This window comes from Platichthys flesus, chromosome 8, assembly GCF_949316205.1.
Source record: "Platichthys flesus chromosome 8, fPlaFle2.1, whole genome shotgun sequence".
NCBI lineage: Eukaryota > Metazoa > Chordata > Actinopteri > Pleuronectiformes > Pleuronectidae > Platichthys > Platichthys flesus.
This window is the reverse complement of record NC_084952.1, coordinates 10,914,270-10,939,040: the sequence shown is the minus strand read 5'-3', so window position 1 is coordinate 10,939,040 and position 24,771 is coordinate 10,914,270. Positions and strand designations below refer to the sequence as shown.

The window sequence follows — 24,771 nt, the reverse complement described above, 5'->3', positions numbered from 1 at the left end:
TCAGTCCCCTAAATATGCTCGTTTTTTTTTTTTTATTACTCTCTGAGAAATCACCAAAAATGTTGAAAACAAATCTTCATTCTGAAAAAAAATGGAAAAAAAAATTATTCCTGGATCTGCACCAAAATGTAATGGGTTCTTTCCTGTCACAGAATGCATCCTTCCACCTGGTTTTCTGGTAATCCTTCCAGTTTTGAAAAATCCTGGCAACTCACATACAGACAAACACAGATGAAAACATAACCTCCTCGCTGGAGGTTACAATGATTATGTGATAATTGTGATCATTATCAAGATAGAAAGATTTTTATCTTAACATTTTAAGCCATATCACTCAGACCTGACCTGTTGTCAGCTACACACAGAGACAGCACATTATGCTTCTTTGCAGCCCGTGTCCTCTGCCGATCATACAGCCAGAAGGCAGCAGACGTCACATGTCCAGCTAATCTAGTGACATCTTATCTGTTATTTATCACTGGGTCCACCAGATCCTGTCTGTGTTGACCTTGACACGCCTGTGAGCTACTGTCACACATACTGAAACACTGATCTGACAGCTGACAGAGACACAGGCACAGTCTTCTACCATGACACATAGAAAATGTCTCACATATGAGTGTTTAGCTTTTTCTTTCTTTGTCAGTTTCCTCCTGCTTTCGCTTGGATCTTGTGCTCCTCAGTTCTTTCTTTCTCTGTCGCTGTGTTTGGCACAAACAGTTTTGAAGTGTTTATTCCGTATTTTTCTTTCCCTTCATCCTTATCACTGACAGAGTTTCACAGGCAGTCACTCAGGAGTTCAATCATTCGCTAAACACTATCCACATATCTCACTGCGGACGTGTACATGACATATCTATAAGTACAGGAGATACCTGACACAGATCACTGGGATGGTATCCATAGCAACAGTTTATCTTGTGCTGAAACAATGAGAGGGAATTAGAGGATTATCGCTTCCATCATTCATTCAGCAAAAGGTTAATTTACAGTTTCTGAAATGAGTGAGTGAGAATTTGCTGCTTGGCTTTGTTTTGTAGGATTATAATGAAATAAATCAGGACAGAAATCCTTGTGTTTTGCTATCGATCAGACAACACAAATCATATTGAAGATGTCATTTGCTGGGAAAATTGTCAGTTTTCACAATTTCCTGGCATTTCATACGCTCAAGTTTTAATTAATTGATACAACAAAAAACCTAATTGACAGACATTGACAATCAAGACCAATTATTTTTTTTAATGTATGAATCCACAAACTGGCAGAAAGAAGAATATTTTTTATTGAACCTCGTTAACAATGAGGCTTTTTATATCTTATTGTCTTCTTTCTTTCATTAGCTGCTTTCCGTCAGCACCCTATAACGTCTGTAATATTTTTTTTTTTTATTAAACCGCATCAACATCTGGATGGCGGTATAACCACAGATGCTCTGACAACTGGTCCAAAGTCTTATTCATCTTCACAGAGCACGTTGCAACCGTCGTTCCTCTCACTTGGAATGTGCAAAGATCGCTGTTTTCAGCGCTCCATTATCGCTCTCCTCTTTTGTCCCTTCTCTTTTCTCCCCAGCTTCCCCTCTCAACTAACTAACCAACTCCAAACCATTTCTCACCTCTTTCCGCTGCGCCTCTACTCTTGTCAGCGACTCATTTTCATGTGCAATATCCTCAGACTGAGCGGAATTAAAAGGAAAAGCAAAGGAAGCCAGTTTGGAGAGGGTATTAAAAAGAGAAAGAGTGTGAAGATGGTGAGATATGTTCCATAACAGACACGTCAGTGAAGGTTTTTCCCTCATTAACAAGAAAAGAAAGGGAAGAATGAAGAGGAAGCCGATTTTTTATGTTCAGCTTTTCAGCCACATTGTTCAGTTTCTGTATTAGTTGAGGGATGTTTTCAGCAGTGGGGGAGGGGGGGGGGAGTGGGGTAAAAAAGGAATAGAGAAGTGAGGAAGAGAGTTGATGAATGAGGGGGACTATAAAAATAGAAAGCTGAGGGGAGAAGGGGGAAGTAAGCAGAAAGAAGTAATTTGTCTCCGTTTAGAGCAGCTGGATTGGCTGTGAATGCGAATGTTCTCGTTGGTTAGCCAGATCCTTACGTAACTCTACAGTCTAGATGAAAATCAGTGTTGTAATGATCCGTCCATGTTTTTTTTTAAGCCTATTTATTGTGCGTGTGTGTGCATGCATGCGTTTGTGCGTGTGACAAAGTGAAAGATAGAAAGCAGGTGAGACAGTTTTATAACCTTCTAATTATTAATTTGAGTTCATGCTGCTAGAAGAAGGTCCAATATTGTATTCATGTGTGTGTGTGTGTTTGAGAGAGAGTGTGTTTGCGTGTGCGTGTGTGTGCAGTAGCGTGCTTCTTCATCATCTCAGCACCATATGTAATATTCACTGTTTCCTCTGTGCTCATATGAATGAGATGCTGCCTGTCAGTCTCCAGGATGTAGACACGAGTCTGCCAGTGCAGCTTCAGACTCACATCTCTTTTCTTCTCTCAATCTTTCCCTCTTTCTTAACCCCGCCCCCTCTATGTCCTCTCGTCTGCTCCTCTTCTCTCCCTTACTCTTCTCCCTACTTGACATTCTCTCTCTGCTCTGCCTCTGCAAGACATCCCTTTGCTTCCATCTCTTCTCTCTATCCACTGCACTTCTTTTTCTCTTCCCACTGTGACTCAATATTTCATATTTCATATTTCATAGATGCATAGTTCCACAATCAGGGATGGAATGTGTAAGTAAATAAGCCAGCATTACAGTAGTGACATTTTACCTGTGAACATGCTGCAGAAACACTGTGACCCTCCAAAGTCCAATACCATGTTGTAAATATAGCAATTCAAATGCCATTGAAATAAAGGTTAATATACAAAAACCATAGTAAAATTGTACAGATGCCGACACATCTAACCTTTTCATCAGTAAATCAACAAAACCAGACCCACTGTTCTGTGCAGCTATTGAAAATTATATAAGAAAAAATAAGGCAGTAAAATCCACAGTCCCCTGCTCCACCAAGACGTTCCACCTTTTAGCTTGGGTGTTTCCAATTGTACTTAAATCTTCCATCTGAATACGGGCTCAGGGATTTTTCACATTCATGGTGTGGAGGCCAGGCTAGGAAAAAAGGTTCACCTAACGCTCAGCCGGTTGAGGCTAACCTGCACGACCTCACATAGCTGTGGGTTGAGCTCTGGTCATAACGTTAATAGCATGTAATGCCCTCGAAGTCACTTATAAAACTGCTGAACCAAGTCATTTGTCAAGTGTTTGAGAGTTAATGAGTTTTCATATTAAACTCATCCTATTAGGGCAATGGAGGAAGTCTGCGTAAGCCCTAATAATCCCGTTACCTTCATCAGTGTATTAGCTGTAATTGCACTTGTAAAACCTGTGTAAATTTTTTACAGAGCTTCATGTGACATTCACTTGAAAGGAAACGTTTTTTTGTTTTTTTTATGTAATACTTAGTGATAGGCCTGAGCTCTTGAAGAGTTTGTTTTTTCTGGGGTCAAACTATTTTAGGGTTGTAGCAAGGTTTTGCTTAATTTTGGGAACATGATGGTCTCGGTTAGCTTCATAGAAATGCGCAGATTCCTACTAATGAGGACAGAGTTTCTTGGGAGAACAGGATCATCAGAGCTAAACCTCTGAATGTGTGTGTGTCTGTGTGAGTGTGTGTGTGTCATGCCTTTACAACCCAATACTAGTGCCGAAACGAAACTGCATCCACTTAGCATTCTTCACTTCTGCAGAGGCCTAACTGTAATCTGATACACTGTATCGCTGAGATCCACTCGCTGCTCTGTTCTGCTATCTGCTCACAAAGCTCATATATCAGCTTCACCGGGCGCCGATCAGACCCCAGACTGGTGCTTTGCCTATAAGTAGGATGTAGCCTTAAGGTAGGACTTGGCGGAGAGGGAAGGAAGCAGAGGAGGAGGAAGAGAGGGGAATGAATTAGAGACTATGGGGTAAGATATGAGGGTGGGAGAGAATTTGGCACGGTTCCAGTCCCATGAATAAAATCCATAAAGTACAGAGTCAATTTTTAATACTGTTTAGTTTCCAGCAAGAGGCTAGATTTGCATCCTCATCCCCTGATTATGACATCTTCAGTCAGCACTCCAGGCATGGCCTTACACACACACACACATACGTTTTCAGTAGCGGTTACTTCTTCTGAGAGAAGCTAATCGAGCTGAAGCCATTCCCTCTTCCCTCTGAATCTATTCCGTTCCTTCTCTACCTTGTCCTGTCACACAGGGATCCGCTATCAGATGAACTCTCAGGTCCATCACTTTAAAGTGAAAAGCTGACCTGCTGGTGCCTCGCACAGAATGTGAACACGGGTCACAGCAGAAATGGAATACTTTCTGAGACTGTTCTCACAGTGAAATAAATGCTCTGTATTTATAGAGAACTTCTCCAGTCTTAATGACCTCAAAGTACATATTCATACAGTATACCTATTTGCAGTACTTTCTTGAACACGTCCATCAATGTAGCGGCACAGCCATCAGACTCAATTTGGGGTTTAGTATCTTGCCCAAGGAAACTTCTGCACGTAGAATGGGGACACTTTTTCAGGAAGTGACCTTTTGCTACTATAGGATCCCTTTTTTGAATCTTTTTATGTTTTAATCTTGTTTTGGATATTCTGTCTGAACTCAGTAAGATAAGATACAATAAGATAAACCTGTATTAGTCCTACAACAAGGTGGTTTAGCATCAAATGGGACAGTAACAACAAGAATCACCAGTACAAAGTAATAAGTAAACAAACAAACAAATAGCAAGTCAACAGGATTGCAAATGGAGAGATGTTACACCTGCGTAAATTAGAAATCCATTAGACTCAGCTGGCTCCTTCTCATCATTCCGCTCAGTCTCTTCCTGTTGGCTGTTGAGCTGCTGCTGCCAGTTTGCCGGTTCCCAGTAAACCACTCAAATGATAGATTACCTCCCCGTCTCCCCTGTGGTGGCTGGGGATACTCACCGCTATACTAATGAAGAGAGTAAGAGCTGGAAGCAGGTTATGAATCTTTTTATAAACTGGTTACCATGCGATGTAAAGATTCTAGAGCTCCCTGGATCTGTCTCCATCAGATAAACAGTAATGGGAGATGAAAGCTATAACATTTAGCATTAGGGTGTTTTGCGATACAGAATAACCATTCCAGCTTTTCTCAAAATCTATAAACATCACTTTATGGAATCGTTTGCATGAGCACCGGGATTCCACTGGCACTAAAAACAGTTCAGCGGCCCACCATGATGGAATGAATGTAACTGAATTTTATAGGGAGACGACAAAGTAACTCAATTTTTAATGTGGATCGTCACATCTGGTGGTTACCCAGTCCAATTACCGGACTCAATAACCGACTGCGATTCAGCCTATCAGACCACTGCACCCCTAATTATCACCATCAGACTTTTTTCTCAGCATGTGCACCATCGCTCCATCATTTATCATCATTTAGCACAGAACTGGAGATGGGGCTGCACCTGCTCGTGTGACAGAGAATAATTCGACATGGCGTTTACAAGCCATAGTGTCTTGGTTTTTCTAATAAGGTTCTCTAGCAAATATGTCAGCTTTCTGAAACTGGGATAGTACGTTTGCATGTGTGGATAGTTCAGTAATTCCCCTTTTGAGAAAAACAAGATCTTTGCTTGACATAAAACACATTAATGTTCGATTTTGTTGTTAACTTCAGCTAAATGTTTACAGATTTTGCTGAGTAATAGTAATTCAAACATTTTTCCATCCGGGGTGACTGTCTGAACACTGCAGCCCTGTTACCATTTGGCTGCTAAACAGCAACTTCCAATGGGACAAGTCACTGCCACACGACAGTATTTACACATGCATGCAGTCACTTAACCTGAATTAAAGAATGCTCTGCTAAATAAACTGCATCATGTACAGTTTTAGAAACAAAAGAATCCCATTTTCACCGACAGCTGTGGAGTTAAATTTTAAAAGAAATGTTAATTAAACACCTTGAAAAAAAGACTTAATTAATCCATTGACATTTTCGCCAGCGAGTTCATGCCATGCAAAAATACACACGGTTGAGAAATTTCATTCACCGCGAGTCACTAGTCGACTCAAATCCCAGCACCACCTCCAACAAAAAGATGATATGATAATAGCGACACACTTTTATCTCCTTGTAATCACTTTGAAGGGTTTGAATGACATTGGGGCAGTGTCGCAGGGAGCTAAACAGCCAGTTAATGCTTTTGAGATGAGCCCACTAAAATATTAATGGGGGTCCTGGGCAAGGAAAGGTCATCGCTGAGACAGAGACGGAATAACAAGAGGGCTGGTGGTTACTGCTGCAAACCTTAAGCAACACCAGTAAAAGCAAAAAAAAAAAAAAAAGCCACAGCTGAAGACTATCGCAGGCAGCAGATCCTCAGCCGCAGTCCTCGGGTGGACACAGTAAATGTTGATGAGAACAGATGAAACACTTTCTCTTGTGCACACAACATGTTTGTAGCTGCAGGTCAAACTGAACTCGGCAGAAAACAGCAACCAAGTGGTAAATTGTCCAGATGGTACAAACTAGACAACAAATGGTTTTATTTTTATTTTATAACAGTTTTTTATTCACAGTTGATTCTAAAGAGGAACTCAAATCAGCTGTTTCACTACAGACAACAGTACATTTCCCTTAGGATTTATATTTGTTTCGCTCTGTGTCTTTCATCCAATATTATAATTTCCACTATCTGCTGTACTCCTGCTCCATAAAGGTGTTGTTTTTCCTATAAAACAGAAAGCTGGTGTTATAATAAAGACTTGGAGGGAGGGAGTGCAATAATCTGGTTAAAGTAAGTAAATCCTATACGGGATTCTCAAAGTCGTAAAGCAAACACACCCACAATGGGGAGCAGACGTTTCCCGCACGCACAGAACCAGCGTGAGCAGAAGAGCTGAAGCTGGAGCGGAAATCTGTCCAAGCAATCTGAGTGTAAGCAGATAGATTGAGCAGCAAAAAATCTAAGCACAAGCGATAGAGAAAGAAAGGGAAAAGTCCATACAATAAACAAACATTGGAAAATGTATCTACAAAATCAATACATTAACACCAAATTGCATGAATTTGAATATATACAGTCAAAAGCTGAGATGAAGGTAGTTACTCTCCTAAGCTAATGCTATTGTATTAATGTTTTTGAAAAATCTAAATCAAGTTTATTATTATTTTTATTTTTTTTAGAATAGGATTTACGTAGTAAATATTCGGAGAGTCCCCAAAACTCATAGTAGCTCAATTTTGTCCAAACTATTTCTGTGTTTGACTTTGGACTGAACATGCAATTATTATCATCCACTTTACCAGCACCCACACACTCAGATCATCAGAACCTCCACCTCCACCCTCTCTCTTCTTTTCCAACCTATTTAAGCACTAAAATTATAAGCCTGATTTCCTCCTGCCTCTACATTTGCACCACTCACCCCTTTCTTCCTGCCCTCTCTCTCTCTCTCGCCTCCCTATGTGCTGTGCTTTTGCCCCAGCCTGTAGGGTTTGCCCTCGCTGTGTTTCAAATTACATGCCACATCAAATAAGGCTTGTAATGCTGTTAGCGCAGGTGCGAATGTGTGTGAGTGTCTTGGTATTTCACCTCCTTCAGATTCCTTTTAAATGAATCTCTTGGGTAGAGCTCAGTATTCTGAATGAGTAACACTGAGCTGTAATATATCTGATTGACACAGCATACTGTGCCATTATCACTGACCTTTCTTTCTTTCTCTCTTCTTCTCTCCCCTCTATTCCTCTGCCTGGCTCCTGTGCAAACATCTAAAGGAAGTGGAGGTGAGTAAATCCATTGTGCTCGTAACCTGATAATACTGCGAAGAAGCATACTGCAGAAATGGTATGTGTTGGTCTGACACTTGCTACAAGGCATTGTTGCAGAGCTGGAGAGGTGCTGCTAATTTAAATGCACAGCAGGCTGGGTGGCTGGTCAGCTATAACGTGGTATAGTTCAGCATATTAAAACGCTGCGGCAGTGGTTTGGTACTTTCCTCACTTTAAAGCAATTCATGCAGGTTGCACATGTTTTATCAGTCAGTGCTCAGCAGCTTTCAGTAACGAGAATCTCATAGAAGCTCCCTTTTAACTAGACATGACCGAAATTATATAGACATGGTAACATTTCACCCATATTTGATTGTGTTGTGGTCCGGGCTATGTGCAAGCTAGTCAAGTTATTCTGTTCCAAGCTGGAAAATGAGCATCACCATCATCTTTATACAGGAAGAAGCCTGATATAATATGTCTAAAATGTAATGGAATTCCATGCTAGTAAGGCTTCAGACCAGACAAGAACAAAAGTACACAGAATCGACTTAAGTAATGTTATATTTCCTATTTGAACTGTACAATGTGATCAATTGCAAACCATATTTTACTTGCTGCAAAGAATAACTATATAGAAATACATATAAAATATTATTTGATCAGAACTCCTATATTAACTCATATATAGTTCTGGTACCGATAAAAGGATAAATTTATATGAGTGCGTAAAGCAGAAACATTATGGTTTGTCATTTCTCTACAGGCTGTAGAAGTCTACAGAAATGACTTCTGTGACAGTGATATCCTACGTTTCACTCTCACAGCCATAAAGTTAATTTTTTAATGGCGCCAGGGCTTGAGAGATGGACATTAAAGACGAGAAAAAGAAGTGAGGACATGAATGAAATAAAGACCTGAGGGAGAAGCTAATTAGGTTTAGCTCCTTATTTGAAACCTTTGTGTCGGCTCAAGTGTTTGCAGTTTTCATTAATAGAACAAGGACTCCAGGAGTGGGTCAACTGTCCACTTCCTGTGGACTGTTTCTGCCTGATTTAACTTCTTTATCTATCTATCTCTCCTTCTTTCTTTCTCCCTCTCTTTCTCCCTCTCTCTTTATAATGAGCGAGGTATAGATCCTGCTCTCTAACGCAGCAGGTTCTCTCTGCCTGGTTCATTTAGTGTCACTGACACAGGATCACTCCCTGCTGGCACACATATGGTTTGCTCTGGGTTCTGCTTCAGATGCAGAATCCACCACTGTGTGTTTGCGTGCGTGAATTGGTGTTAGTGTGTGTGTGTTTGTGTGTGTGTGTGCATGTGTGTGTGTTTTGTAACACTTTACCTCCCAATGTTTAACATTTGTAAGCACTATAAAAACATTTTTAAAGGGTATAGAACAAGCTTAAAGAGGTTGTATAAGTAGAAATTCTTGATTTATTTATTTGTCAATAGCTCTAGAACTTATGTTCAGGTAATGGATGACAGTATATTAAAACGCTGCAATAATCTACGTACTAATATGTGCTTACAACTACATTATAGTATGTTACAAACCATGTATACTGCTTTTAGATGCTATAAACCTTGGAGCTGATATAACCAGGGAAAATAACGGAGCATAAATAATGGTCTATTGAAATGCACAGCTGTGTTTCAGTAGCTGCTGCTGCACCAGAAAACAAGAGCTCTTCACCTGGACCGCTCCTGCCTCCTTAGATATCTTAGTTTGACAGGGTGATTTATGGATAAATAACCTTATTCTCACCTATATACTTAATTTAAATTGTGTTTGAGCCTTGGTTCTTTCCATAATAGTTTTTTTAATTGCTTTACACAATAGAAGATGTCTCTAGAATCTGCTCTGAACGGAGCCACTGAATCAAAGTGTATTCAACAAATCTAAATCTTCTCTCAACTGAGGAAAGCCAATCATTTTCAGTTTAAATACTTTCATTTGATGAGATTTTCTTCTTGACTGTGGATTTTAGTCTATCTGAGCATTAGGAATAATTTGCACTTATTTAAATATGATTATGAACGTCCTCACAGCTTAAAGACCTAATAGAAATGATGTAGTAATACTCTTTTACACCAGTCCTGCCCTCAAATAACCACCAGTGCACTGTGTTCTGAATTATTTTTGGTGTTAAATTCCATTTTGACCCTGACATCAAATATTTTTGTCCAAGTTCAGCTCATCTTTACTCAAGCCTACAGCTTACTTAACTCCCCTGTGTGTCTCCTTTAGTTTTCTCTAGACATTTGTCCTGTTTTTTTAAATGCCCAAACAATGGTTTACCTCTCGTCTTTAAACTATCTTCAACAATCATTACAAAAGTTAAGGAAAGAACACAAGGACAGAAAAATAGGTCTAGTTTACTCGCTCTAGTTTAGTATTTAGTATCTAGTTTCCTCTCTGGTCTACAAAATAATTCAAAGATATCCTCGGCAGTGTGTTATGGATTTTTTATAACCCAGTTTCTTGTGTTGTGTTTCCATTCAGGATGACTACTTCAAGAGCTGGGCTCCTGCCAAGTCTGCCGACCAAGGTGAGTCCTGTTGTTTGTGTGACTCTAATGTTTATATTCATGCTAACTGTAGTATCTGAAGCTGGGTGGTACTTTTGAGTAACAATCAAAACAGGTCTAGAGCATTCAAAAGATGTGTACAGAAAATAAATAAATCCCTTAACAACCTGAAAACAATCTACGATTATGAAGTCAAAATGCAGAGTGGGTTGATCTGTAGTCTCTCAAGGAATCTACAAAAACTATTTTAACCATCTGTTACAGCACTGATCCTAACTTAAGCAGGAAGAGCAATTTGCGCTAGAAAACCAGAGGCCAATCAGGCCGTAAGATAAGATACAGTATGTACCTTTATTTATCCTCCTTAGAGGAAATTCACCAAATAACGCAGCAGCACAACAAAGCAGCAGCACAAGGGGGGAAAATAGTAAGAATAACAGTATGAATAAAAATATAGATATTATACAAAAAAGTAGAACAAAAATATATATTTATATACACAAGTCCCTAAAGGATTTTCTGCATCTTTTTTAAGTAATTCTTACAGTCTTTAAACATGTGTTAAAACTAAAGGCAAACATTTATTAATATTCATCATATTGACATTTATAACCATGTGTAATAAAAATTGTATCCTCTGTTGTCTCAGCCACACAACCAAAGTCCAATACAAACTCAATCAAGAATGTAACACAACTAAAAACTTATCTCAAGATTTTACAAGGGGTTACAACAAACAAAATGTAGTTCACTCTATGTAAAACAAAAATGGGAACATGAAAGAAACCTCGTTCTAAAGGACGAAGATTGGGAGAACCTATGTGAGATACAGTGGAAAACTTCCAGCTCAACTGTATGGCGAGAGTTTTACTGGAAAAACCTTATAAGGTTCTTCATCACTCCAGCTCAAAAGAGGCACTACACAAATTCTTCGGCATGCTGGCGACAGTGTGGGTGCCTTGTAGCAAATCATTTCCACATATTTTGGTCCTGTGCATCATTGATTCCATTTTGGCGGGAGGTTTATAAAGTTATGCATAGCATTTTTCAGACAGACGTTCAATTTAAATTTGAGTCTTTATATTTGGGTGCCTTAACATCAGAAAATGTTTCTTCAAATGTCAAATATTTATTTCGGATCCTAAGTGCTGCTAGTAGAAAAGCTATTACTAGAAGGTGGTTAAAACCAGGAAAACCTACTGTGGAGGAATGGATTGACATTATCTATGATATTTTTAAGATGGAAAGGATTACTTTTGCTTTGAGACTGCAACAGGGAACTTTTTTGAAAAGATGGGAAAGATGGAAAACTTATATCACACCAATACGACCATCATTTGTCTAAAGTAGAGTGTGGTATCCTTTTTGTTTTTTATTATTTTCCCTCGGTAGAGGGCTTTTTGAGTCACTGAGGTTTACCCCAACTTGTTTGTTTATTTAGTTCTTGTTCTTATTTTACTATGTTTAAAAAAAAAAAAAAAAAATGCTTATGTGGATATAATACAGTATGTATGAGGTCCTATTGGGTTCCTGTTCACTTTTATGCTGTTAACTGAACCTGTGATACTTATATGTGGACTTTTTACATCTTTGGACGGTTTAGTGAGAAGTATATATGTATTGTTTCTGACTGTAATGTTTGGACCTGGAAAATCTTAATAAAAAAAAAAAATAAAAAAAAAAGAATGTAACACATATCATGAAACAAAAAATAATGCAAGATTCTCACAGTTACATTCAAACTGCACCCTCTTGCATTGAAGAGAGTTAATCATATGCAGGCAGTGTTAAATTAATCAGTGTTATGTATCTCATGGTAGAAGTAGTGCTCAACCATTTACTGTATTAATTAAGTTACTGTAGAAAATACACAGAAACCTAAAATGAATTTCAGACAATATTTAATGAAACATGCTGTGTGTGTTGATGCGTATAGTTATTTATTTAGCTGGCATTAATGGTACAGTTGTACTCATAATGAACTAATTTTGCTTTCTTGACACAGTGTGTGTGCGTGTGTGTTTGAGTGTGTGTGTGTGTGTGTGTGCGTGCGTGCGTGCATGTGTATGTGTTTTGTTTTTTTTCCAAGGCCAAATGCTGCTACTTTTCACAGCACTCTGCTTATAGATGTTTGCAATCACTCAGAATCAGTCACACTCAGTCTCCCCGTCTAACACGAGGGCTCCATATTAACTATCCTCCAACATCCCAGAACCATTAGCAGAAACAAACTGCCTCATAGTAAATTAAAATTGTGCTCGCCGCTCAAAGAAATCCTTTTAAAACAAAGCAGTATCGTCATCGGTAAAGATTAGAGATGCTGCACAGTAAACGTTTCCTTGATGAACTGTGCCTTAGCAAAACAGTTTCATATTTATGTTCTCTTCAGTGCACCACATTTCTCTGAGTGTAAAGCTCTCCCAGTAGTCCCATGATATACAGCTCCGCCCAGTTGCTGCAGAGCTGAGCAGATTGCGTGTTTATTCAAAGTTTATTAATACTACATATATTGCGTGTCCAAAAATTATCAAACAACTGTGCTTTCCATGAGGCCACAGGCAGCAACACATCTGCAAAGCGTCAAGTCGATTGGATGAACGGTTTTAGAGATAGGCTGTGGACCCATGCATAGAGACAGATAGATCAACAGCAGGAGATTCATACTTTAAATTGGATTAGATTAGATGGTTAGATCTGTGCTTCCTGCTCAATTCTGCTCCTGATATTTCACCGTTAAGTTCGTTGAGTTGTGTCGGAGTAGCGGACCGCAGCTCTGCTCACATATTAGAGAAGGTAATTAATATATGCCTGATTAAAAATGTATTATTTCACCTCTCAGGACCCATCCACTATCAATCAGAGTTAATTTTTACGACTTGACCTGCCTGATCATTGGATTGGCTGTAGGGCCCGTGGATAAAGCTTCAGTCACTCCTGTACGTGTGCATGCCATGTTTACTAAATGTCTAAGGCTCAGCCAATGAACACAGAAAACCATAGAAGGCCTTCTTCACAGCAGATTTAGATTGTTTGAGTCATTATTCATTGCTTAGTTAAGTTTGTCATTTGCTAAGAAATATAGATCTTAATAAATAAATAAAAAAACTACACATAAAATCTTTATTGTCTATGGAGCCGTCTTGAGGAAGATCTCTGTTCATCTCAAACACATTTCCTATCATAGCCCACGGGAGGAGATCAGATGCCGGGCGTCATGAGCACAGTCTCTCACTCACTCTCTCTCTCTCTCTTGGGGGTGCTTGATTGGTCTGCAGCTTTCTGAACAGCAAATCTCTCTACCGCCAAGTTTGTTCTGCTCTGTTCTGCCTTGGTTTTGCATATCTAGCGCAGGAACAGTAATTCTTCAGGGAAGGAATCGCTGAGCAGGTTTATCTGGGCCAGCTCCTCGTGGATACTGAGCCTAACAAAAAAACAGTCTCCCCTCAGCGCATCAAATTTGAGCTGCTCTCTGGTTTCTCAGAGACGACTGAAAGACATAAAGAAAACAGAGCTTCATTTCCTTATAACTACAGACTAAATACATGAAAAGTTATGGAGGAATCCTCTGTGCCAAAATCCGGGGGAAGTACATGTACATGCCGGATTCAGATGCTGGAACAGGGTGCTGTCCTACATCAGTGCTCTGTTGTCCAAACATGGAGGCTCTACTCTGATTCCCATCAAAGGGGATTTCTGGTATTTTTTGTCTAAATGAATGGTAATTCCAAAAACTATTGAAATCAGTCCAGTACATCGCATCTGCAGGCAGACGAGACAAACGGTGGCAGTGGCTGCAATGTAATCTTATGGTGCAACTGCAAAAATCAAGGTTTAAACAATAATTCTGGGTCTTTGTTAAGAATCTGGTAACAGTTTAACTCTCAAGTATCATTAAACTTTGCCTTGGTTTCTGAATGAAGATGGAGGAAAACGTGAGAGTGAGATGAAGAGAGAAGTTTGGATTTTACTGAAGAAAACTATGAGGGCTAAATCTTTTTTCTGTTGTGAACAATGTTTATAAAGGCTTTTACTTGAATGGCCGCCCCCTCTTGTTTGAGAATGGGTATATCGCCACAGGGCTCCTACAAACTGAAGAGTGAATAAGCTAGAGACAAGATGAGGACAATTAGCCGATGCACGGTCTCGAAGTTCTGGGAACCTGTCATGTTCCTTAGAGTGTTGTGACCTTTTGGTGGACATTTTGTGGACTGATGCAGTTGCCCCATAAGATTACAATATGGCCACAGCTGGTGGCCGCGATCTTCCAATTCCAAAAGTTTTTCTAAGTACCATTCATTTACACATCCACATTTATAAACATATGACCCAGGTTGAAAACTACAGAAATTACACTTTAAAACCAATCTGACTCTGGTGTCCATTTTGAATGTACTGTATACTGTGGTTGTTTATTAAGGGCAGCTGTGGCTCAGACACTGGAGCAGCTTTAGCCATAGCTAGAAAAGAGTTTATGAATGTGTGTATAAATGTTAACTGTGATGTAAAGGACTTTGGAAGGTCAAGAAGAATAGAAAAGTTCACTGTCCATTAGTCCTTAATTTACTAATATTTCATTCAGTTATAGGCCAGAGTCAAACATAGTGTCTCAATGCTGAGGCCATCAGCAGCTGCTTGGAAGACCCAGAAGGAAAAAGTACATACTGCCTTGGTTTACTGTAAAGTAGGCAGGAAGATATCAGCCTTAATTTACCAGTTTAACATTACACTGTGGTTTGTGTATTGTCCTTCATCGTATTGAAATGATAAGTGTGACCATAAAAACTGGGTTGGTGGTTACAACGAGCGAAAGGAGAGCGTCATCAATCAGCACCTGCTGATCTCACTTTGACTAATGAATCGCTGTGCGCCCTTGGAGACTAATCAGCAGCAGAAAGGTTGATGGGGGTGGGGGGGGTTCCAGTCCCCTGATGAATCACTCTGTGGTTAATGTGTCTCCATCACCAATGAAGGAAATCAGCTGGATCGCAAATGACTGTTGATAGAACTGAAAGTTGGACGATCAAATCCCCCGGTGGTAAAGCTGTTTTCCACGCGTCTTGTTGCTTAATGAGGACAATTGTTTTGGAGCTGCCACATAAACTAATCCACCTGTCTGCGTTGTCTCATTGAAACAAACATATGACCCAGCTCATCTGTGTGTTTTAAACATTATAGGATTTTACTGTTGCCATAGTTTTGTATGTAACAGTGGTTTCTGTGGAAATCAGTTTTCTGTTTTGGTAACAGAAGGCCAGGAAAAAACGTATAATTACAACTTTCACAAAATCCAGATTTTATTAATTAATCAATTTAACTATTGTTTTCTTTCTTTTAGTTCTTGAAAAAATCTCACGGCAGCAATTGGGGGGTTTTCAGGACAAAACATCATGACATTAACAATATTACAAACAGTGGCCAACTAGATATTGTTGTGTGTGGGATTACTGTGTGGTGTAGGAATGAATTCATGCATGGCACTAACAAAGTTGAAGATTCACTTGAGTAAACGTTTTGGGGCTAAGACCAGTAGTCTTTACAGTATTCTCATGATCATCACTACCATCTGACATCAGACACATTTAACGTTAAGATGATATAGATATTCAATAATTTAGTTTTGTTTCCAAGGATGTTACAAAATGTATATGCCAGAAAAAAGGTTTCCTGCCCCGTATATAGGTTACTGGATATTTAAGTAGACCAGTAACTGTCAGACACAAACAGTTATGGGGGCTTACAGTGTTGTGGTCTGTTGAAGCTTTGATACAATGCAGCCAGGAACCCAGTTCACCACCTTCCCGCTCCTCCCTCTCCCTTTTCTATTAATGTTACCCTAATTTTCACTAAACTCTCTCATCATTTTAATTTGTTTTTCATTTTTTCCGGTCATCTAACTCTCACCACCCCTTCACCTCACACACCAGTTTCTGCTCATTGTTTTCTATTTGTTTCTGACGTATTTAGTTCATCGGATGGAAATTACATAATTAAGAACAATGGATGACTGTGAATCAACATACCAAAATGAAGTAAACAAACACACATACACACACTCACATAGAGAGAGAGAGAGAGAGAGAGAGAGTGAGAAAGCCTGTGAGATTTTGTTGTTGGAGGTTTACAAATCATATTTGATTAATATTTTAAGATGTTCGGTTATTACTGTCACATTCCTATTGTGTTTTTATACTTCTCTTCTCTCTTTGCTTGTTTTGACCTGCAGAAAAAATTAATACATATATACAAATTCTTCATGTTGGTATCGCTGCGTCTTTAAAACTATATCTAGCCTCATTCAGATTGATTCACGATGGAAAGTTTGTGCGAAATTAAGGTTTCATTGAATCAATCTGTACTAATCAAACTTAAACACAGCTCTTGGAATGAGACAGTTAAATATTCATCTGTATTCCAGATGTTAATTTAGGTAAAATGTACATTGTGATATTAGTTGAGAGAAATATCTGGTATTGAGCTAAGAGAGTTCTTGAAATCCAACGTCAGAACCCTTCTTGTGTTCATCATGCATGTGGACCAAGGAGACGCCTCTTAAGTGCTGCATGTACTTGTTTCCCTGGTGACAGCTCACCTACCTTTCTGTTCTCCAGTCATGGATGGTTAACCTGCTCCAGCTTTGTACATGTAATGCTTACATTTCTATAGCCCTGTGAGTGGGTGCAGGTGTGTGGCTTGGGTTGTGTATGTGGGTGACATTGGCCTGCATCCCTGACAGCCCGGCTCCCCCTGTGAGTGGATTACACGGACATCTGCTGTCCTCAGATCAGAGCTTCATGCTTTCATAGTGAGTGCATGGGGGCCAGTAAGACTGTAAGGGGACATTGTTTGCAACAAAATAAAAGATAAAAGCAGCACTTGAGGGTGATGTCACTGATACAATAGAAGCTATAAAAATAATAGAAATACATGGTCCTCCAGATTTTTTTAAACCAATGTAACAAGTTTTCCTCTTCATTTACGATTAATCTTTGATTGACAGGATGTCAGATTGATGTTTTATTATATAAATCCAACATGAAAATATTTCCCAGGAGGTTACTCAGCTGATAAAAATGTGTCAAATCCTTCAAAACAAGGTAAAACATGATTTTTTTATCTTGAAGACTGAGTAAAGCTTTCATTAGATTAGGAGATTACTCATTAATATTCAAGTGATAGGCTCATTACATTCATATCAAATATATGATCAATAATATTTTGCAGGTAAGGACACTAATTAGGGGTGTCATGATGACAAAAATTCAGTAGTCAGTGCCAATACCAGTAAAATAACACGATTCTCGATGCCAATTTCGATACCACGGTAAGAAAACGCTTCACGTCATCTTCCAGAGCAGGGGATCGGCAACCTGCGGCTCCGGAGCCGTATGCGGCTCTTCAGCCCCTCTGCAGTGGCTCCCTGTGCAGTGTTGTGCATATTTTTCGGCGAACTTAACGAATCAGTTTTCATATGTTGAATGTGAGTGAAAGAGTGAAAGTCTGAGCGAGTGAGCGGAGCGGGGAGCGGAGCACACAGTCAGATCACAGCTCGTTCACGTGAAGCAGTCGCTCACTGACTGACCGGCTGCTTCTTAACAGTGGAAACAGTGAAAACACAGAGTTTCTCTGGTCTCAGCTGCTCAGAGATCAGCGCCACAGCTCCAGAAGAGGCGCAGCACCGATGCTAACAGCTGGCATCGGCGCTCATGGTTCTTACGGTGCTTTTGTTATTTTAGTATCAAAAGGTATCGTAAGTATCGGTTCTCGTGACATCCCTAACACTAATGCCTTGCATCCTTCAGCGGCTGCAATTGAAGACTGATTGCATCATAGTCTGACCGATTTGGAAGCTAAAGAGCTAGCCTAGCAGACGATTTTGTCAGGAGTGGAGAAAGTGTGCAGGACCCTCTTTGTTTTTGTTGAAGACAATTGTCAAACATTGTCAGACCATGATCTCTGTTGTCAAAAATGAAGTTGTACACTCAACAATAGACACATTTTTCAGTCAGGGATTTGCGTCTCATGAGGGGGAGAAACGTACTTGAGATGCGTCTCCCTGGTGATATCTCAGAGAACAGCCTCTGGAAAATGTTTACATTTTACATAAAAATAAATGTTTCCATTAATTTGTAACTACCAAAGTTAGTCCCATTGTTTGGGCAAAACCCAATATTTTGTGACTTTACGCAATCATAAAAAGTCCAAGGAATATGAGTATACACACCCACATAGTTCTCTTTTGTTCACACAATATACACAATGGGCTTATAGACTCAGCTGCACAGGCACGCTCAATGCTTGTTGCTTTTACTCTCCGCCCACCCGTGACTGACTGCAGCAGTAGAGGCTTCCTCTTGTCGTTCAGATATCAGCCATGTTTTCAGTTTTGTCTGAAAACTTTTCTCAATTACAGAAGAAAAACTGAATTACTTCCCGTTATACAATCTCATAGTCACACACACACAAAGCTTTTCAACTTTAGCCACAACAGTGAGTGGAAGACACATACTCTTATTTAGATTTAGTGGCCTGAGGATTTATGTTTGATGGTCTGTCCTTCTTTTCTATATTTGTGAACACGTTGTCACAAGGATTTCTTAAATGTTTAGTATCAATGTTCACTTGGCCGCGACTTGACCTTTTCAAAATTGAAGAACATTCAAACATTCAGTTGGACTCATGGATGAAATGATTAGAGTTTGAAGGTCAATGTCACTCTGACCTCATGTTGTTGTGAACGTGATACATCAGCTACACCAACAGGGAATCTTTGAATTGGTTGTAAAGGGTCGAAGGTCAGGATCACAGTGGCCTCACCAAACATGGTTTAAGGCTCTTGAACATTGTATGTCAAGTCTGCCTATTGGGAATTTCTTCACAGTTTGACCAGATGGACACAAAGATTAATTTATTAGATTCCAGTGGTCAAAGGTCGTGTTGACCTCGTAAGAGCCGGGAAATAAAATGTGCATTGAGTTAAATGGTACTTTTTTTTTCTGAGGCAAATATCCGTGGGGAAGTAATTCTACTTTATTAATTGTTGTTAAATTATAAAGCTCTGTTATCAAATGCAAAGTGATAGAGAAAATTGAATATAAAAGAAATGAATAATAATAATTAAGATAATCATTTACGACCTGATTACCTAAGTATCAACATTTTTGAATAAACGTATATATCTTAAATTAATAGGATCAATTCTACCAAGATAGAAATACAATAGTGGATATGGTTTTTCTTTAACTTAATTGTGATATAGCAGCTGACTCCTCCAGCTTCTTTAACCATGGTAACACACTGTACATGCAAAAACATCTCCTCTTTCATGGCCACCCTGCACAGCTCCTGTCCAGCATTCGGCTCAACCTAAAATCCATCATGTCCCCTCCAGGTCAGCTCAACCTTCCTCTGAAAGTCAAACTGAATTTTTATTTATTACTGCTTTTCTGCATCTGCATTATTTTTCTGCTCGGTCCCATCTGAAATGATTGGAGATCTGCCCTGAAAAAAGACCTTTAAGCTTGTAGCAGAGAGACAGAGAGGCAGACGGAGAGGAAGAGTCCTTGGCGGCTGTTGTACTGACAGCAAGACCAATGGCAGAAGCAGATTTCAGCCTATTTCTCTCTCTGGGCTCTTGTATGTGGGCAGGCCCCGCAGATTTGCGAGGCTGTGATTGCAATGCATTATCCCGAGATGGGGAGTCAAAGGGAGGATTTACAAATGGCAGGCGGTGCTCCTTTATCACAGCCAGTGCAGAGGAGCACAGGAGAGTCAAACTGGCAGCAGGACACACAACACACACCAAGACAGAGAATAAGACAATAAACAAGTTCGGAATTTCCAGGTGTTCAATGCTCCTGCCTGTGCGCTTAATTAGATTATACAGTGAATAAGTGGTTGCCATGGGAACTGTTTTGGCAGCAAAAGGAGGAGTCATGTGCGCTGCTCCCTGTTTTGGCGGAAGCAGCCACAAACAAAGCCTCGAAAAATCTGGAACATCCAAATTGCCAATCAGCCTGATTAGACGTGACATTGTGTTTTCCCAGCAGGGTGTTATATATTTCATCAGCCCTTTCTTCAACTCACTAAGCCTCTGTCTCTGTGAAGATATGATTCCTGTCTGCTCCCATTCCTCATCAGTCCATCTTTAATCTCTGTCACCCGCGTCTCAATACATTCTCATACAGCCATCTCTGATCTGTGCCTGCGGGAGCTGAAAGAATTAGAAAGAGCGAAACTGATAAGAGAAGAGACGGATGGACAACAAACAATGGGCGGCACCGCAGGTTTGGGCATTAAATGGAGTGTTAGCCGGAGAAAGAACAAATATCTCATTTCAGTTTAATGTGCTAAGGGTTTGTAGCTCGCTCTCCAGGCGTTCTTTAAACATTGTTTACCGCTCAGATTTTAATGGCTTGTTGGCCACATCATAAAAAGTGACTCGCTATCCGCGACCCTCGGCTCGGCTCTTATCTCGCCCTTTCAGCGGGCTGAGCACTCGCAGTGTCGAGTCTTAACACATAAACGGACTATCAGCTGTGACACACTCGTACATGCTACAGTGATTTCAGGCGTGTGCGGTAAATTAACCAGTCACACACACACAAACCCACGCACACACACTGTGAGGTGGTAATCAATGCTACCTGGAGCCCGCTGACACACAGAGGAGGGCGATATACACAGTCACGCCAAGGGTATTTGGTAATTCAATCCACACGTGAAGGAAGGAAAAGAAGGGATGGTGTGGAAGAAGAGGTGCAGATGAGCTTGCGGCTAAGAAGAGGAATAGTGATTAAGAAAGGCAGACACCGCCACAGTGAGTCCGGTGAATTGTTACTGCTCCTGCACTTCCAGTTAACAAAGGCAGAGCCAAAACCAACAACAGACTCGAAGCAAAATGAAGTTGTGAATCAATGGGCTGCAGTGTTCGAGCACTGCTGAACAGGCTGTTTTCAAGGGGAGATACACACAGCAGTAAATCACACAGAGAGAAGACGAGGTGTGTATGTTTGTGTGTGGTGTGTGTGTGTGCGTGTGTGTTTTTTCATTTTGCCCTTTGTGCCCAGTAGGCAATAGAGCCTCCAATGATCATCATAACTTAGGATAAATAAACTTCAGAGGATGTGAGCCGGCTGTTGCTAGCGATCACAGTGGCAGCCCTCAGGCTAAATGCCAGCGTGCGAAAGTGACAGTAGCATCGAGAGAGTCTCCCGGGAGGCAGACGGAGGGAGATACAAAGATATACAGACACGGGGCCCACAGAGAGCACTTGAGAGAGATTGCCTGCCGTGAGGATAAGTCAGAGATAAGAAAGGCATCTCGTAATGAGGAGAACAGGGCTCCGGGAAAGAGGGGAGAAGGCGTGTGGAGGAATAATGAGTACAGGGTGTATTGACCAAAAAGTTGGGGTTTTGTCTCACGTAGCCAGATGTCACTACCTTTTTCGTGGTGATTATGTTCAGCCCTCCTTCAAAGGCGTCTCTCGCCGATAAACACAGGAGATGGATGAGTCTGAGAGTTAATCATCTCAGGGTGTTAATGTCACAGCCTACAGGCAGACATGACAAACTCCTTGTACCTCTGTGTTTGGCTGCTCCGCTGCCTCCCAGAGGCTCCTACATCACTGGCCTGCCTCCACGTGGGACGCTGTACTGCAGTGCTGGTGTGTGAGACGAGGTGGATCCGCGTACAGTCTAGATGAAGAGATTTAGATGCTTTGTTTCGCTTTTCCAGGGGACGTTTTTACATGATTTCATGTCTCAGTAATGAAGATGTAATGCTTTTGTGCTTCCAGCAGGTTTGAAATCTGAGTCTATGTACCCCAGGAGATGCATTGGAGAGCCTCTATTAAGAGTTAACGCTTAGCGATTAACGACTGCACGTTCAACGCCGATTGGGGCCTTTTGTCTGTGACTTGCAGAACTCATCAGCAAATCGGGATGAAAATCATGTTGAGAGAATTAGGAGTTAGTGTCACTTTGCAGCGCCATAGCGACATATTAATTAAGATGTCCTTTCTCATTTGTTAAACCCGTGTGAGAAACCCCAGTGAAACACACTATGGTTCAGGGAGAAAAAGGTTTGTCGTAAGGCAAGTTAGATACGTTTTTGTCGGTCACCCAAAGTCCATATAAGCTTATCAGTCACTTGCTGTGACATAACAATAGTAGTTATAGAGTCTAGCATTTGACTGGAGCCTGCAGTATAACTTAGTATGGTAAATCTATACAGTTTGACATCAATAGCAGAGTTTTGCTGTCCCTGTAGGTGATTGGGGCCGTGGAGTGTTATTGTGTTACCACAGTGGTGCTGTGTTACCAGCAGAGATGTTAAGGTGTAGATGTTTCATTAGTTCCTGTCAATATATCAAATAAAAGACATCTTTCTTGTTAATTAATGCTGGCAGGTGTATTTTTGTACCTTGGATGGAGACAGACCACCTGTTATTCTCTGCCTCTCAGCTCATTGACTGATTTGAAGTACTATTGATCTTCTCTTCCCACAATAAAACAAGTATATTATATTTCACACAATGTTGAAAAATACGAACTACTCTCACATGTCCTGTGCTTCTTTTTGGTTTCTGTAGAGCGAGAGGCCCGACCTGGTAGAAGTGGAGACCCAGGCAGTAAAGCCCACCCTGGCTCGACCAAGAAGACAGTGAGGGATGGTGAGTTCAATGGGATCATCATTTCCATCAGGGTTGAGAGTTTTTTGAACCCTTAATTGACATAAAATTCCACTGGATGAAAAACTAGTTTCATCCAACATGCAGCTGAAAGTCGGTAGAGACTCTAAAATAGTGGTTAGAGTCTAACCACTATGGCGTTACAGACGATTTGGCTAAAACAGTGCATGTGAATTACTCCTCCTATAAAAGCGAGATCTGTATAGTAAGTGTGATCATTGCAGATTATCAGGTTTAATGAGAAATAAATGCCAACTGAGGCATTGTGGTGCGTTCAGCCTAAATTGTTCCGCTCCGCTGCCTCGGTTACAGTTCCTGTTAAACAGTGGAGATAATGCAACAGAGTTTAATACAATTAGTTCTCCTCCCTGTCTCAGGTTTGTGTGTAGAGATGTCGGTACGGAGGAGAGAGATAACCGAGCTCACACTGAGCATTTCACACACAGGAAGATCAAAGTCGGCCCCTTTAGACACATGGAGCTTTTTCCAGGGTTAGCTTCAGTTCTAGCATATACAGTGCAGGCTAACATCGTAATTTAAAATTCTGTAAGTGGGTGGTAATGTACTGGGGTAAAGATTCCAGTGGCATGCTGCTCTGGTGTTTATGCTTGTGGCTTAACAAGCTCATGTGGGTGTAGCGCGCCAAAATGCTTTATAATGGTGTCTGTTTGAGATTTCCATGGGTAACAGCCAGTATTTTGAATATGCTTATTCCTGCTAGCCAGAAAGTGTGACACAGCTTTAAAGGCCATATTGGAGAAAGAATTGAGATTTTGAGAACCATGTTGTAATATTGTAAGAATAAGGTCATAATTTAACGAGAGAAAAGTCACAATAAAAAAGGACTTAATTCTCATAAAATAAAGAATTTTATCTTGTGACCTTTTTTCCTAATTATTACTTATTACAAGAATAATGTGGTATTACAGTTTTTAACATTTGAATTTGATGGCGGTGAACTGTCGTCATTTAATTTGTTAGACCACAATGTGTGTGTTACTGAAAACAAACTTGCTTATTTACAACACAAGGTATGATCTCATTCATAAACAGTTGGTGACTAAACGTAATCAAATATCCCATGTCCATCTCCCCTGAAGCTGGAGACCAACCCACAAATCTTTAAAGGTGGCTCGACTGAGTAGTTCAGTTCAAGAGCATGTACATGCAAGTCGGTCACTCCACTTCATTGCAGTTTAGCTTTGCCACGAAAAGGCTCCAGAGAATAAAAGTTAGCGAATGGAAATCTAAATGGGGAACCAATTAGCAAATCAAAATGCAAATAGAAATGTCACTGATGCTGCGACACATTGAGCTCTGTTCGTTAGGTAATTAAAAAAACAATTACACATGTTTTGATTGAATTCCCCGTGAGATAAGCTGCACGGTAACATATGTAATCCACGGTTTCAAAACCCAAGATAAATCTACAGAAAGAGCATCAGCCGCATTCTTCTGCTGATATGAGAGCTTGAATAAATACATCTCTGTGTATTTGAGTCCGTTCAAATACAGATGTTTTGGTCTGTGGTGAAGTGTCTGCTTATTTTTTAACAGTTCTTCTCTTTTGATGTCGTGTCACTGATGTGGTGATGGTCAAGTGACAGAAACTTGGACTATGGACAGAGAAGGTCTCTGGTTCGTCTCTGGTTCGACTCCACGGAGAGACAACAAAAGACGAACCTGGATTGATCTGTCCAAAAATCCAAGAGTCTCCCTACCCTGTCT

The 24,771-nt window shown here is 40.3% G+C and overlaps 1 protein-coding gene across 3 annotated transcripts in view; it reads left to right on the top strand.

Moving 5' to 3' along the window:
* The window catches only part of spock1 (SPARC (osteonectin), cwcv and kazal like domains proteoglycan 1), a 104,597-nt gene that overhangs the window by 35,303 nt on the left and 44,523 nt on the right, over positions 1 to 24,771 (top strand). For all 3 annotated transcript variants that reach the window (XM_062394393.1, XM_062394391.1, XM_062394392.1), the window contains exons 3-4: positions 10,331 to 10,376; positions 22,945 to 23,025. In XM_062394393.1, the coding sequence (XP_062250377.1) occupies positions 10,331 to 10,376; positions 22,945 to 23,025 (127 nt within the window). The remainder of the gene's footprint in view (positions 1 to 10,330; positions 10,377 to 22,944; positions 23,026 to 24,771) is intronic.